The sequence below is a fragment of the Pleurodeles waltl genome, chromosome 8, assembly GCF_031143425.1.
Source record: "Pleurodeles waltl isolate 20211129_DDA chromosome 8, aPleWal1.hap1.20221129, whole genome shotgun sequence".
Taxonomy (NCBI): domain Eukaryota; kingdom Metazoa; phylum Chordata; class Amphibia; order Caudata; family Salamandridae; genus Pleurodeles; species Pleurodeles waltl.
The window spans coordinates 1,183,222,102-1,183,237,127 of record NC_090447.1 but is presented as its reverse complement, the minus strand read 5'-3'; the positions used below and the strand labels follow the sequence as shown (position 1 = coordinate 1,183,237,127).

Genomic DNA, 15,026 nt, shown 5'->3' with positions numbered 1-15,026 from the left:
GGTAGTGCCTAGGGCATGGGGACCTTGGCCCTCTCGCACATATCTATATAGAAGCACCGGGGATGTTGGTCCCCTTTTTTTTGTTAAAGATGTTTGCCCCGGCGGCTTGGGCGTGTGTGGTCCCTGGGGCACAAGGAGATATCATTTCTTAAATGCCCCAGGGAGGTGGTGGTCACCCCCACCCCCGCATATTATAACAGCCCTGGGGAAGTGGCGGTTCCCAGGGCAGCAGGGGGGCATGCAGTTCGTATCATAAACAATATAAGCCCCAGCGAGGTGGCGGTTCCCGGGGCATTGGAAGGGTGCCAGGACTTGGCCCACCCAGGCCTTTAGAATAAGCATGGAAGACTGTGCTTTATTTTTTATTTTTATTTTTTTACGATGGATCTGCAGTGGATCCAACTGTAACATTTAAAAAATGCTTTTTAGCCCTGGGTGGGGTCCCTTTGGAACGCCACCACCAGAGCTAAGGGGTCAGGATTTTCGTACTGTTGCCCTTTTGTATTTTTTTCTGGAGGTGGCTGACAATGCTTCTGTTGTTGAAGTGTTATCATCCAATCAAAAATCTGCACAATATATTCATTTATATCCATGTCATACTCACATTCAAATCACATTCACTTCATATTTAAATCATATTCCTTTTCAAATCATATTCATATAATAAACATTGCGAAGAGCTTTCAGACAGTGGTCATCTTACATGCAGCCAAGCCTCACCAACTTCAAAGAACTCTTAAATTCTGCAGTGGAAGCAGCTATGGATGTTTTATGCACTTCAACAATGAGCCCTCCCTGTCTTTATTTTTTACACCCAGCAGTTTGCTCACTCCCTCTGCTAGCATAAACAGTCAGTGAGGAGAGAGTTTGAGGCTGTTTTCCATGATGGAACCCTTACACTGACTGACATTGATGATTGATGACTGGCCCTAATTTTCATATCTGCCCTTCTGTGTGAGTCTTTTGAGAGTAGACTGCAGAGCATAGAACCTTTGTGAGGACTGAAAAGTTGCAAATGATGAGATCAGACCTTTCTGGTGGTGTTGGGCATCTTCACCGTGATCCACAACTGATCTGTCACCATTACCAATTTCCCAGTACTGCTACAAAACAAAACACAACATACTGCTAAACTACTGCAGTGTGTTGTGTTTTTCAATTACCAAGCCAAAGTGCATTAGTTTCACTCAGTCTGTTGCTGTGCAAATTGAAAACATAAGAACGTGAAAACAATGAACAGCCAGGAGGGCAGGGGAAAATATTACCATGGATGTCCCACATAAAATATGTTTTTTTTTTTATATACTCTTTATTCGATAATATGAATAGATCATACAAGAATCACAATACAATAAATCATATAGATGTATATCATAAAAACAGGTAAAAACTTCTATGAGAACTACATAAAATCCCACTAAAAGCAGAGAACGGATTCTTATCAACAATGGTTAAAGCAACGTCTTTGTCTTGCACCAAGCCACCCATCCTCTTAAGAAATGGCTCACTGATCTGCATACCTCATAGTCATTCAGGTGACGAAAAAAGAGCAAAGCTGTCCTATAGTTTGTAAAATTATTTTTCTGCAGTTTTTAAAAGGCTCGTAAATTAAAAAAAAAAAAAAAAAGTGCAGCAGTGTTTGTGGGGATAGTTGATCACAAAGGCAAATACAAATATCACCAGAGGGGAACTGCCCTTGGGGAAAGGACAGCTTCAAGGGAGGGACCCTAACCTAAAGCGTGTTAGTAGCATTCGTGGTCCCGGAGACATTTGGGCCATACAGTACTTCCTCACTGTCACGTTTGTTACTTCATTTGTCTGTCGGACTGCCTTTCTGTGCTCAAGAAAACAATTGGGAACCGATAATTTGTCTATTTTAGATATTAAATGCAGATTCTGAAACAGGTGCAGGCAGCTCATGGCAGTCAAAGAGGCTTTGATATATTTCAGCCACGGGATTAAGCAAGCAAAATCGCTAGCGAGGCAGTCTTTAATGATCAGCTGTTTAAGGACAGCATCCTTGTTGGCCCAAGTCGCTCACCAGAACTCCAGTGGAGCAACGCTAATTCTGTCCTGTAGATATTCAAACCCCAAATCCTGATGAATGGGAAAGTGTGGTGTGGATAGCGAAATGTCCAGCAACCAACGACAAAATCAATTTACCTCTACCTGAAGGCTCCCAACCTCTTTGTAACCCCATAGGTCACGGCAGGAAAGCACTTTCTGTTGTAGACTTCAAGTATGGCAACTGGCTTCCTCCCTATATTCACAGTTTGTGAATAGGTGATTCCCTCTGTGCACATAAAGCGTAAAACCCTATTTTTCAAACATGGAAGCCAACTACATGCCTCGTCAAATTCCAACCAAAGGTATTGAAAGGAACTTACTTTTGCCAGTGCACGTCGTCCAATGTGCACTGGACGCATCTTAGTGTTCTTGGGGCCACACACCATTACATGTTTTAGTGCAATTAGTTTCAAGGTCAAAACTTTTCATGAACTCGACAAAGCTATCCACCAGCTGTTTAAGCCCATTAGCTGTCCTGGCCAATACTACTGCGTCATCCGCATACAATAGAGCTGGAATGGCGAAATTATAAATGCGAGGGACATCAGCTCCAATAGAGGCCAAAGTTTTCTCCAAGTCATTAATGTAAAGGAGAAATAAAATGGGGTCAAGGACACACACTTGGCATACACTCCTACTGACACAGAAGGTTGACCTAGTCTTCCCATTAGGCCCATACCTCACTTTTGTCCACTGCTCGTGGTGTAGAAGTCTCAGAAGTTTTACCAACTCACCATCAAGACCGATGGTCAATAAAATTCCCCCATAATTTCTGCCTATTGACGCAGTCAAACGCACTTGACAAGTCAATGAAGGCTAAATGACTGGACGCTCCCTTCACATACTTGTACTTGGCCATCACTAGTGCCCAGACCCTTCTGAAAACCATATTGGGCCTGGGACAGAATTTTGTTCTCTTGCATCCTGGAAACAGGCGTTCCAAAACAACCCACTCAATTAATTTTGAGGAGGAGTCTAGCAGCGAGATTGGTCAGTAGCACCTGGGGTCCAGGATAGTCCCCTTTTAGAAAATGGATATCACTACAGAGGTCCACCAGGACCTTGGAGGCCCAGCTCTACACACCACATTGAAAATATTGGTTAGAAGAGGAGAACAAAACTCTGGATATTAGCAGCGTCATACTCCATCTACTTGGCACAATGTTAACAAAAAAGGACATGCGTTTTGCACCTGGTCCATGATAAGCCCTAGGTTTGCAGAGCCCAAAACCACCCTCCTACCATTGTCCTTAGTCCCTAGTTTATGGTTGGGACCAGCCTGCCTTAGACCAGCCTGCGAAGGTACTTCGAGAGGCAGAACAGGGGGTTATGGTCACCTGTGACAGATGGTATTACTTCTGTCCCATAGGTCAAAGCTAAGAGGTTCCAAGAGACAAACGTGTAGTCCATGGTCAAGCTACATCCCCGCCCAATAAAAATTGGAGCTGCCTTGTCCTCTGTACTAAAGTAAGTCTGACCAGATCATGTGCCATAATGAAGGCATATAAGTGCTGCCCCTTCGGATTCAGACCCACTTGGTCCACTTCATAGTTAACAGGGTCAAAAGGGGAGTCGGATATCTCTCCCAGTGTGGCATTAAATTCCCCTGCCAGTAGTAGATTAAAAGGCCCACCTTTTGCCAGGGCTCTGTCAGCAAAAACCCCAATAGCTAAAGAGAAGTATTGAAACGAAGAGTTGTTGTTAAACACAAAATCATTATTATAGTAATTCACCTTAGAAATTCTTAGCTTACCACCCCGGCTGACCTCAAACGCATGAATCTCACCCATATCTACTACTACTGGAAGGACTTTGCACCCCCTACACGACTTGGTTTACAAAGTTCCTTGAAGGCCCAGTTCGATTATTTTGCAGTGAACAAACTTAAAATACAACAAACCTAAACTAAGAGCATGGTCTTTGGCAAACTAGATGTCTCACAAACTTTGTCTGAAAGATACTGCACTAATCATGTCTATGAATACTGTTATATTGAAATAAAGATAGGTTGCAAATGAACATGGATGCCCTTTTTGGTTTTTAAGACTGTACTAGCTCGCACCACAATAAAAGATCTGACTAGATTTGAGAGAACAAATGGTTGGGGGGGTCAAAGGGTTTTCTTTTTAGGCCTTAGTTCTAGCCTATAAAACCATACCTGTTGCACCATAGTCTTATGATTCTTCTCTCTGGTGGTTCCAAAACGATTGTGCTTTGAGAAGGTTCACGGCTTGTTTTTAAGGGATATGATTTTATTACATAATTCAGTTCCAATTCTAAGTCTCAGACTTGAGATTTCATTCAGTTAATTAGAACGTTTTACTATGTATTCATTTGCTTGTGTTTGTATTAATTTGCTTGTGTTTGTTATAATCAGCGCTGCTAAAGGCAACCTGTTAGAGGTGATTAGAAAAGGTGCCAGATAAGGACATTTAATTAGCTATGTGTATTTGTATTGCACGCATCTTACCTGGGAGGGTGTCCTGGTGCGGAAGCAGGGGCTGTATGGGCTGAGCCAACGTCAGGCTATGTGAAGAGCCAGGGCTTCAATTACTTGCGGAATTCAAGAACTGAAGAGGAAGCTCTGATGTGCAGGAACAGAAGCGAGGTAGGAGAAGACAGAACTGCTGGGTCTCATTCTGCGCATGCAGGGGGTGTGTGCAAGTAGGAGTCTGGCTGAGCGGAGTAGTCTGTTTGTGAAAGTTTATGCAAATACTGCTGTACATAGCGCCTATATTGTGTAAGGCTTTGTATGTGTGTTTCAGGATTTTGAAAAGTGCCTGTTTGTGGAAGCCAGTAGAGCAGTTGGAGGTGCCGGATGATGTGAGTGCAAGGTGGGAGGTTGAGGATGAGTTTGGCAACTGAGTTTTCCATGGCCTGCAATCTTCTGGACAATTTAGAATTGATTCCAGCATATATTGCATTGATATAGTCGAGCTTGATCGGGACTTGAATGACGGTTCTGCAAGTGTTGGTGGGAAGCCATCTGAAGATCTTCTTAAGCATCTTGAGTGTGTGGAAGCAGGAGACAGAGACTGCATTAATTTGGCCCGTTGTGGTGAGTTGGTTGTCAATTACTATTCTTGAGATTCTTTGGACTTTGCCAGGAGGTATCACAGAGATCTGGGATTAATCCTTAGTTTTTTTGCCCTCCACCACAGTTTGAGGGTTGAGACCCCGAAACTAGTCTCATGCTGCTTGTTTCCACTCCAGGGAGGACTTGGCCTGGCAGTTTGGGCAGGACTGTTCTCCTGGGGAGCAGGGTCAAGACTGATTTTCATATGGCTGGGTCTAAACTGGGCTAGTGTGGTGGGCAAAAAAGATGGCTTAAACCCAGATCTTTGTGACTGGGGGAGAATGTTGGCATTATTCAGCATTCCAGCCATCATCTGTTCTTTTTGCCGCCCCAAGTGGGATGGGTATGCCCAGACTTTTGTCCCGTGCTCACTGCAGCACTGGTTTCAAGCTAACCTGGCTGATGAGGGGTAGTACCTTGAAACTGGTCTCAGGATGCTTTTTTTCCGGTCCAGGGAGGACCTGTCCTGGCTTTTGAGGTTGGACTGTTCCCCTGGTGAGCAGGGTTAAAACTGATTTGTATATTGCTGGGTCCAAACTGGGGTGGCATGGTGGGCAACAAAAGATGGATTAAATCCAGATCTGTGACTGGGGGTGAATTTTTTCATTGTTCAGCATTCTGCCCAACATATGTTTTTTTTGCATTAGTGAGATTGCAGCACTGATTGTGTCACCCACTTAAGTAGCCTTTTAAAACTGTGTGCAGTTTTACACTGCAATTTCAACCTGGCAAAATAAACCTCTGCAAGGCTGAAGCTTCTTTTTAATATATATCTCACCCATAGGGTAGGCCCTAAATTACCCATAGGGCAGGGTGTTTTAAAAAAGGTTAGACATGTACTTTCAACTTTTATAAGCCCTGAGAATGAAAAACTCATAAATTAGTTTTTCCCTACTGCAAGGCCTGCTTCTTCCATAGTATAATACGGGGTTACCTTCTTACGTATTACACATGATAACTTTCTGTTAGGAGCAGGTTGCAATCTTGAGTTTGAAGTCTAAAGAATTGTAATTTAAAACCCTCTTTAATTGTAAAATTGTTTTTTAAGTCAATTAAAAAACCTTTTTTAGAAAGTTGGCATTTTCTTGTCCCAACCAGTTGGTGCCTCCAGCTTGTACCCTGTGTCACATGACTAGGTGTAGCTGCCAGTTGGTCTTTGCATATTGCTCCCAGACATTGAGACAAAGAAGAATAGGTGTTGGCAGGATGAGCCATCTCTGACTTGATGAGGAAGAGGAGCTGTCATTTACCACACGTGCACATCACAATGGTTCTGCCTGAGCATACTCACAAAGGATTTGACACTAGTCTTTTGTATCCCCAGACAAGCTGTGGCCAGGGCAGGACGGCAGGAAATTCCAAACACCTCTAGTGGTGGAAACCTCCAGACTCTTTCCTACTTTAAAGCTGACACAAAGTATATATATTTAACCCTCAGACCAAACTCTGCAGTACACCTCTGGACCTGTGGATACCACAGAACAAAGACTGCTGTGTTGCTACTCTGCTGCCTGCGTCCCTACTTGCTGAGAAGGAAGACTGAACCTGGATCCCTCATCCCAAGCTGAAGTGACTCCAAGATCACAGCTGACTGACCTCCTCTTCTAGGATACTGGGACATAACAAGCTCCAAAGGACATCTTGCGTCTGCCAAACTAACCTGAACTTGCCTGAGCCCTGCTGGCCTCTGCCAGCATTAGTTCTTGATCCCCAAGGGGTGCCCCTCAGACCTTACACCCTTAGTGTTATCCTCAGTTGAGCTCCCTTTGCAAGAAGAGGAGAAATCCTGTGGTTTTGGGCTCTTCATGACTGCGAACTGGCCTGTTTGCCATACTTACCTGAAATCTTTAAAATTGCCCTGTATGACTGTTTCAAGTGCTGCATAAATACTTTACACATTGCCGCTAAGGTGCCAAGCTACCAGAAGGTTGAGCACAGATTTATTTGGGCTTTGCTTGGGACTTCACCCTGACAGGAATTGTGGTTGCTGATTCAGTGGGGTTTCACATTCCTGCAGCAGTGACCTAGTTTCCTACATATTGAGTCTTAGCAGAAACAGCACTGCAGTGTGATTGTTTACATCTTGCAGATGCTACAGTTATTACTATCTGATAAACATTTTGTGACATGCATGTATATTGTTTCACTCATAGACCGTATTTTTTGTGTGTTGCACAACAATACACATGACTATTAGCTCGAGTATGTTCTACATTTTGTATTGTGCGTGCTGTGAATCACCAGTTTTATTAATGCTTGTATGACCTGCAGTCACCTGACGTCTCAAATGGTACATCTCAGCTTTGAAAATACGCCAGACCTACAAGCCATAAGTGGGCAAAGCATTTGTTGGCTGCTGCTGTACATTGTTGATATGAACAAAGATGGTGATGGTGGATACAAAATCACTGAAGAACAAACAATAAAATAACCACCAAAAAAATAATTGGGTGAACCTTTGTTTCTGTGATATAGAATTGAATCTAGTAGAGTTTTTCGTATTTAATTGTATTTTTATAGTTGTTACATGTCGATTCAAAAGAATGTTAATAAAAAGAATGTTGTTGGTACGCTGGAATCCTTTCATATGAAAGATTCCCTGCAACAGTCCTTCGTGCCAGTTGCTGTCGGAATTTGATGTGAAGGGTCGCTGTCCAGTGGGCTCCTCTTCATTATTAAGAATAAATCTCCTAATACATACCCAACTATTTCCTGGATTAATTCCTAACATATTGGCGACAAGGTGCCTCTGAGGAGCTCACCCAGTGATCCATTTGCTGTCCCACTTCTTCAACTTAAGAGTGGGATCATTGATTATTCCTCTCGGCTTTTCAGGGCTCTTCTTTGTTATTAAGAATAAATCTCTTAATCCGTACCCAACTATTTCCTGGATTCATTCCGAACAATAGTGTAAACCTGGATAGTTTCAAGGGTGTGGAGCCATGGTGTGCATCCATGGTGTGTAGCAACTGTGTGGGCAGTGGAAAGGTGTGCAGCATAAAGGTCTGAATTGTCAGTGGCGGTAACAACAATGTGTTGTCTTCAATGTATGTGTAGTTTCAACTGTGCAGGGTTGGCAGACAGCTTCAGCGTGACCAGTCCCAAGTTAGATGGAATCAAGGTGCACTGTGTTCATGGACACTTTTATGTGCCTTGCGAGGGTGGCCTGGGTGTCACTCTGTAGTGTCATGGTGTGTAGTTCCAGGCGAGTGTGTGAAGGTTATTCCACCTTGTCATTGAGCATTGCCACTTCTGCATTGTCTGCATTTTTAGTGTTGGAGTAAGCATTGTCAGAATTGACAGTGTCAGTATTAAGATTAGTAACTAAGAATAGTGATCATTTGTTTTATATAGGGATCCTTGTCAGACTTCTGTTGTAATTAGCATGTGTTACTTCTACCTAGTTTTTGGTACCCAATTCACCCACTGTGGAAGATTGGAGGGATGAGTGAGCCTACCCGAGATTCAAACTTGTAACATATACATCACTGTATATAGATGAGCGTGTATCGCTGGGAGTCATCTAGCCAGTGTTGTGGAATGTTACGGTCCGAAGTGTATACTTAGGCAGTGTCACTGAGGGCAGAGCCAGAATTGATAGTGTTAGTGTACATTGTTTGATTGTCAGCGTTCTGAATTCTTTGTAGTCTTCTGCTGGTAGATTAGATAACCATATCCACTTCAAACGTTCAGTCAAAAAACGGCTCTGTCCCACATGACAACTATGCGCACAACTCAAGAATGTACCACAAAAGTATACTCATGCATGTCAAACTACACTTCTCATGGTATGGAAAAGAGCTCTTGTCGTACAAGCACACATCCTTGTACTTTGAACTATGCCTCCTGTAATAAGCAGATACATTAATATGAGGGGGAAATTATATATTACACCACAGGATGTATGTGATTATCAGACCATTTCAAAATTACTGCTTCTGCTTACATATAGGTGCTTATATAGAGAGTTACGCCTTCTACTTATAACTACAATAAGTGCAATGTGTATATTTATGCATATATAAATTTGTCATTTAAAACCATAAGAAAATGTACCACTTGATGAATGTGGACAGCAGCCCATGCAAATATTGTTCCCTAAATTATATATAGTTAGTTATATAAAGGGGTTAATCAGTAAACAAAAGTTTACCAAGCATTTACTCTCACATTTCAAGCGCACAAAACTATTTAAATTTATAGTTAGAGTTATTTCAAGTAACTATAACTTGTACCCTAAGGTAACTTTTAACTTGCCTGCTCTTCACAGATTTCTCATCAATAATGTTTCTACAATTGTTACAGTGATATCAATGATGTTTTGAAAGATGTCATGAGTATTGTAATATCTGGGGTAATTAGCAGTGCATGGCGAGGGCACGAGTTATAGTTACCTTAGGGCACGAGTTTTAGTTCCTTGAAATAACTCTAAGTATAACAGCTGAATTTCTATGGTTTTGTATAGTTGAAATGTGAGCCTAACTGTAACGTCCTCCTAACCTTTGTTTTTTTAAGTGAATTTCTATGATATTTTAATTCTATTTCCTAACTACTTTTGTTTTTTACGTTAATACAACTTCTGCTTGTGGCCAGGCCCTGTGGCCAACCCCCTATAACCACCCAAACCTGTGGTGTGGGTGGCCGCAGTGCCTGGCCACTCATGACATGTTTCTTTCTTTGGTGGAGATGTGATCATATTCATGTGCGTCAAGAATGCGTCTCCAAAATAGATGGGAACCGCATTCACAGGGTTCTTTTAGTAAGCTTTCCATCATCCTGGGAAAATGGCGGAAAGACATTCCATACCGTTAATGTAAATGGGGTGGGGCCAAAATGGCGGGTATTCTAGGCCATTTTATATACTTGTAGTTTTCAAAAGAGATAACAGAATCTCTGGTCTCAGCAGCGGCTGAGAAGAAAGAACCCACAAGTCACAGTCACTACATGAGATTTTGCACTTCGAATTAAAAGGAATGCAAACACCTCCATCTGGGTTTACAGGTGTAAATGCAGAGAAAAAACACTTGCTTTGCCTTGACAATGCACAAGAAATTAGGATGATTAGTACTTCACATAAGTGAACCTACAACTTGGGCACCTTCTTTGTTTATATCTGTTAGTATTTCCTGCTGAGGTTTATTTTCTGTGAAATGAGCATTGTGCCTGACTGAATCCTGCCCTGCGTATTTATATATGATAAATACGCAGGGCAGGATTTTTTTTTAAATAAACGGTGGGGACCACACTGGGAGCCTCAAGGCACCCCCTGTCCCAGCTGACTCTCTACCTCCTGCGGGAGCCTGCATTGCTCCCGCACACAGGGAGCTGCTGGAAATGCAGCTCCCTGCGTGAGCAATATTTTAATCTGTTCCCTGCCTGCATGTCAGTGAACAAGAATAAATCTCCACTTCCAGCAACCGTGAGCATTTTTACAGCTCTCACTTGCTGGAAGCGGAATGTTTGCCTTTGCTTGGCGGGAGCTGTCATCATCTCCTGCCAAGCAAAAGCAAACAGCTATCTCCGAAGGGTGGGCACCTTGGGAGATAGCAGGAGCCAGCACTGGGGTGTGGTTGTCCCCAAGGTCATATATGGCTCCCAGAGGGGGGGACATACGTGCAACTTTCTTCATGAGCCGGCCCTGGAGAGGTGGTAGTCCCCAGGCCATAAATGATCCGGATGGGAGCCACGTAGCCCCCCTCTCTGTTTTAAAAAACTGATTGGCCCCAGGGAGGTGGTGGTCTCCGGGGCCAGGGGATCCACACAGACTCACTCTTTAAAGTTCATTGTAGCCCTGGGGGGTTGGCAGATCCCAGGGCAGGGTCTGCACAGCCACCCCACCCATATATATTTATAAAAGGTAGCCTGGGGAGGTTGTGATCACTGGGGTTTATAAAAGCCTTAGGAGGTGTGTGGGGGGCGCCCCCTCCTTATTTTTCATGCTGGTCATGGCCACAGGACCTGGCCAGCCCAGATGCAAAATTAATAAGAAGCGCTGGAGACTGCACTTTTTAAAATCGGTAAAACCTGCGGTGGATCTGTGCGTTTTGCCCCCAAAAAAATTAAAATACTTTTTCGCCGCAGCCAGGTTCCAGGGAGACCCAAGGACCGAGGCTAAGGGGTTAGGATATTCGTACCCCACCCCATTTTCTTTTTTTCTTTTTTTGTTTAGCACTCGGCTGAAGCAGAGTCCCAAAATGGCTGCCAGCACTTCCTGGTTGAAGTGTTGGCAGCCAATCAGATATCAGCATGGGAAATGTTGGCTCCATAGAGGATCTGCATTGCTAGATATTTATATTTCTTTTTCCTTCAGTATCTTTAAAACTACTGAACGGATTTAAACCACATCACAACAAGCGCGATCTGCGCACCAAGATGTTGCTTTCTGCCAATTTTAGTGTAATTCCGTTCAGCGGTTTAGGCTGCAGGCGTGTCTGAAGACCCTATGGGAGTTAACATGAGAAACACATTTTTTTTACCTCCTTTTTTCGGCCCTCGTTTGACGGATCGCCCCGAAAATTTCCATGTGCAACAAGATCCTATAGGACACTTCTTTGGTAAAATTTCTTGAAGAAACTGTGCCAAAGATATAGCCAAGTCAAAATCGTTTTTCCTATTGTAACTAGTTCCTACCTAAATATAATATCTGTGTGTTTGTGTGTGTGTGTGTGTGTGTGTGTAAATTATCTAGATTCTGCTGTTCTAAAAAAAAAACTTCTGTCATTCCCATCCCTACTCCTTGTGACTCCCACATTTTCTGACGAATGCGAACTCCCAAACATCTTACTCAGTTCTTTCACCCCTCCTTTAGCCATGTCACCCATACCACCCAATTAACAAGTACATACGACCATTACTTACAAAACAACTCACTACTTCATTTTTTCAAATCCAATTCCCATACTGTGCTAAACACACAAGAAATGAAGAACACGATCCTAGCACAACTAATGCTCAAGATTTTTTTTAAACTAAATTAGTAATCTAATCTAATCTAATCTAATCTTAGAAATTGGGGTAGTGCAGCCAAAAAAAACTTCATGATTTTACCGGCTTGAATTACCTACCGACTGTCAAAATCAGGTCCGGTGTTCAGACACATGGGAAAACCGGAAGCTGGAGCACCCGGCCAGTTATGATCAGACAGCGCGGAATTCCATACTGAATTTTTGTTCCGCCTAATTTATGATCAGGACCAAAGAGAGCTCTGATTCCTCCAGCTGCTAAGCCTTGTTACTTCGTGGGGAATTTAGCTCTTTAAAAATGCACATTACCCAACTTCGTGTTCTAAGATATCTAAAGCTCACTGTGGCCTGTGCAAGTTAGGATGTATTATAGTAGTAATTTAATGAAATAAACAATCATTCCGTTTCAGAAATAGACTACAACCAGATCGATTATTTTTAGACCAAGATAAAGGGCACTGCCTTTTAGACTTTTTTTGAAAACTGTGCTCTTATGATAAATTTTTTTATAATTCGTTCTAGATGGGTTCAGAAAGACCGCTTAAAGACGAAGAATACGCAGCATGCTTGAGAATACTTTTTCGACTTCCAGAAAGTTCTCATTTAAAAGACACTGTGCAAGAAGATGACGAAAGGAATTCGGAGTGCAGAGAAATTAGACAAATATTCCTAGCAGCCGTTGAAAAGGTAAGCACTCATCTTTTCCTTGAGATAGAGCACAGTTGACAACATGCATATTTTCCGCAACTTGGGCAGATGTGTTTGTATGACTTTCATGTGGCACAACATACTATTTTCTAAATTGAAGGGTTTTAAGAGTGATCTTTTCTGTACAAAACCAATGTATATTTAAAGCATATTTGTCAAATTATGTGTAATGTCTCTAAGCATCCAAAATTGCGTGCTTCATCAATTAGAACGACGCATCAAAACTCACTCATCATTTTACTTCACTCAAGGGAGTAACAGTGTGCCGTCTTAGCTATGACGTATTCTTCATTTGAAAAGTTGTTTATATAATTGAATACTGGCATAAAGGTAAGTATCATAACCATAATTTACACTCATACCACTCTATGATGGTGCACAAATGAGGCAACTAGCACTGCATTGCAGCTGGACCCAAATTTCTTGATTGTGGTTAACCATGTCTGCATCGAACCTTATTTACGTGCGTCCCTCATTCCCACAAGCCAAAGCATATTCTTTCGCAACAGGAGAGAACATAATGTTTCTGGTCTCTAGATTTGTCAAAATGCCAAACTGGGCAGATGATGATTCTTTATGTCTTTGCTGTCCTGAAAGAGTCGTGCTCAACTCTACATAGAGGTTTGTAATGTAAACCTTTATAACATCTGTTGTTGATAATTTAATATGTGTAACTCTGAATCCACATTCATAGTGTTGACTCATCTTTTCTGTGCCCTACTTCTTTGTTTAATGCTCAGAGCTGGCTGGCAAAACAAGCATTTTGTTAGAAATTGGGTCTTTGTTTGGCAGTCAGGTTACCCTCTGTCTAAGCAAGGACCCTCACTCTAGTCACACACAATCCAAATAATCCTGTGCCCACCCTCTGGTAGCTTGGCACTGAGTAGTCAGGCTTAACTTAGAAGGCAATGTGTAAATTATTTGTGCAATAAATCATACAATAACACAATATAGCACCACAAAAATACACCACACAGTGTTTAGAAAAATATATAATATGTATCTGGATATTTGCAGGTCAGAACGATAAAAGATGCAATAAGAAAATGTAAAGATATCACTGGAAAGTGATATAAAGGGGGTTATTACAACTTTGGAGGAGGTGTTAATCCGTCCCAAAAGTGACGGTAAAGTGACGGATTTACCACCAGCCGTATTATGAGTCCATTATATCCTATGGAACTCGTAATACGGCTGGTGGTATATCCGTCACTTTTGGGACGGATTAACACCTCCTCCAAAGTTGTAATAACCCCCAAAGTGTCTTAAGTCTTTTTAAAAGCAAACAAAGTCTCTTTCGAGCACAAAGTACCTGGTTGGAGTGAAAAATCTCCGCAAAGGGCCGCATAGGAGGAGATGCGTGGAAAATGGTGTGTGCGTCGGCTTCGCACCTTCACACACAGACTTGCGCCGTTATTTTTCATGCGGGGAAGACGTTGCATCGATTTCCGGTGTGCGGACGGGTCTCATCTTCGGGTCGTGGGGTTTTTAGATGCCCTGGGGCCTGTGTGTGGAATCCTGGGCTTGTTGACCAGCTGTGTGTCGTTCCTGTGGGCTATGCAGGGAAATTTCTCCCTCACGGCAGGCGTTGCGTCGATTTCCCCTCTGGAAGTCGGGCGGCGTTGTCTCAGGTGAGGCGTGCGTCGAAGTTCTGGTCGCACTGCAGGTGCCGCGTCTATCTTTTCCTTGCAAGGTCGAGCGGCATCGTTCCGGTTCTTCGCGCTGAGTTGCAAGAGAGAAGTCTTTTTGGTCCTGAGACTTCAGGGAACAGGAGGCAAGCTCTATCCAAGCCCTTGGAGAGCACTTCTGCAGCAAAGCAAGTGAGCAGCAAGACAGCAGGGTAACAGCAAGGCAGCAGTCTTCTGTAGAAAGCAGTCAGGTGAGTCCTTTAGGCACCCAGGCAGTTCTTCTTGTCAGGGTGTAGGTTCTGGTTCAGGTTTCTTCTCCAGGAAGTGTCTGAGGTGGTAGAGCAGAGGCCCTGTTTTATACCCAAATGTGCCTTTGAAGTGGGGGAGACTTCAAAGAGTGGCTTAGAAGTGCACCAGGTCCCCTTTCAGTTCAATCCTGCATGCCAGGGTCCCAGTAGGGGGTGTGGCAGTCCTTTGTGTGAGGGCAGGCCCTCCACCCTCCCAGCCCAGGAAGACCCATTCAAAATGCAGATATATGCAAGTGAGGCTGAGTACCCTGTGTTTGGGGTGTGTCTGAGTGAATGC

General features: G+C 43.0%; 1 protein-coding gene across 1 annotated transcript in view; it reads left to right on the top strand.

Moving 5' to 3' along the window:
• TNFSF11 (TNF superfamily member 11) overlaps positions 1-15,026 on the top strand; it is a 169,867-nt gene that overhangs the window by 70,411 nt on the left and 84,430 nt on the right. The window contains exon 2 of the mRNA XM_069205422.1: positions 12,628-12,792. Within this exon, the coding sequence (XP_069061523.1) occupies positions 12,628-12,792 (165 nt within the window). The remainder of the gene's footprint in view (positions 1-12,627; positions 12,793-15,026) is intronic.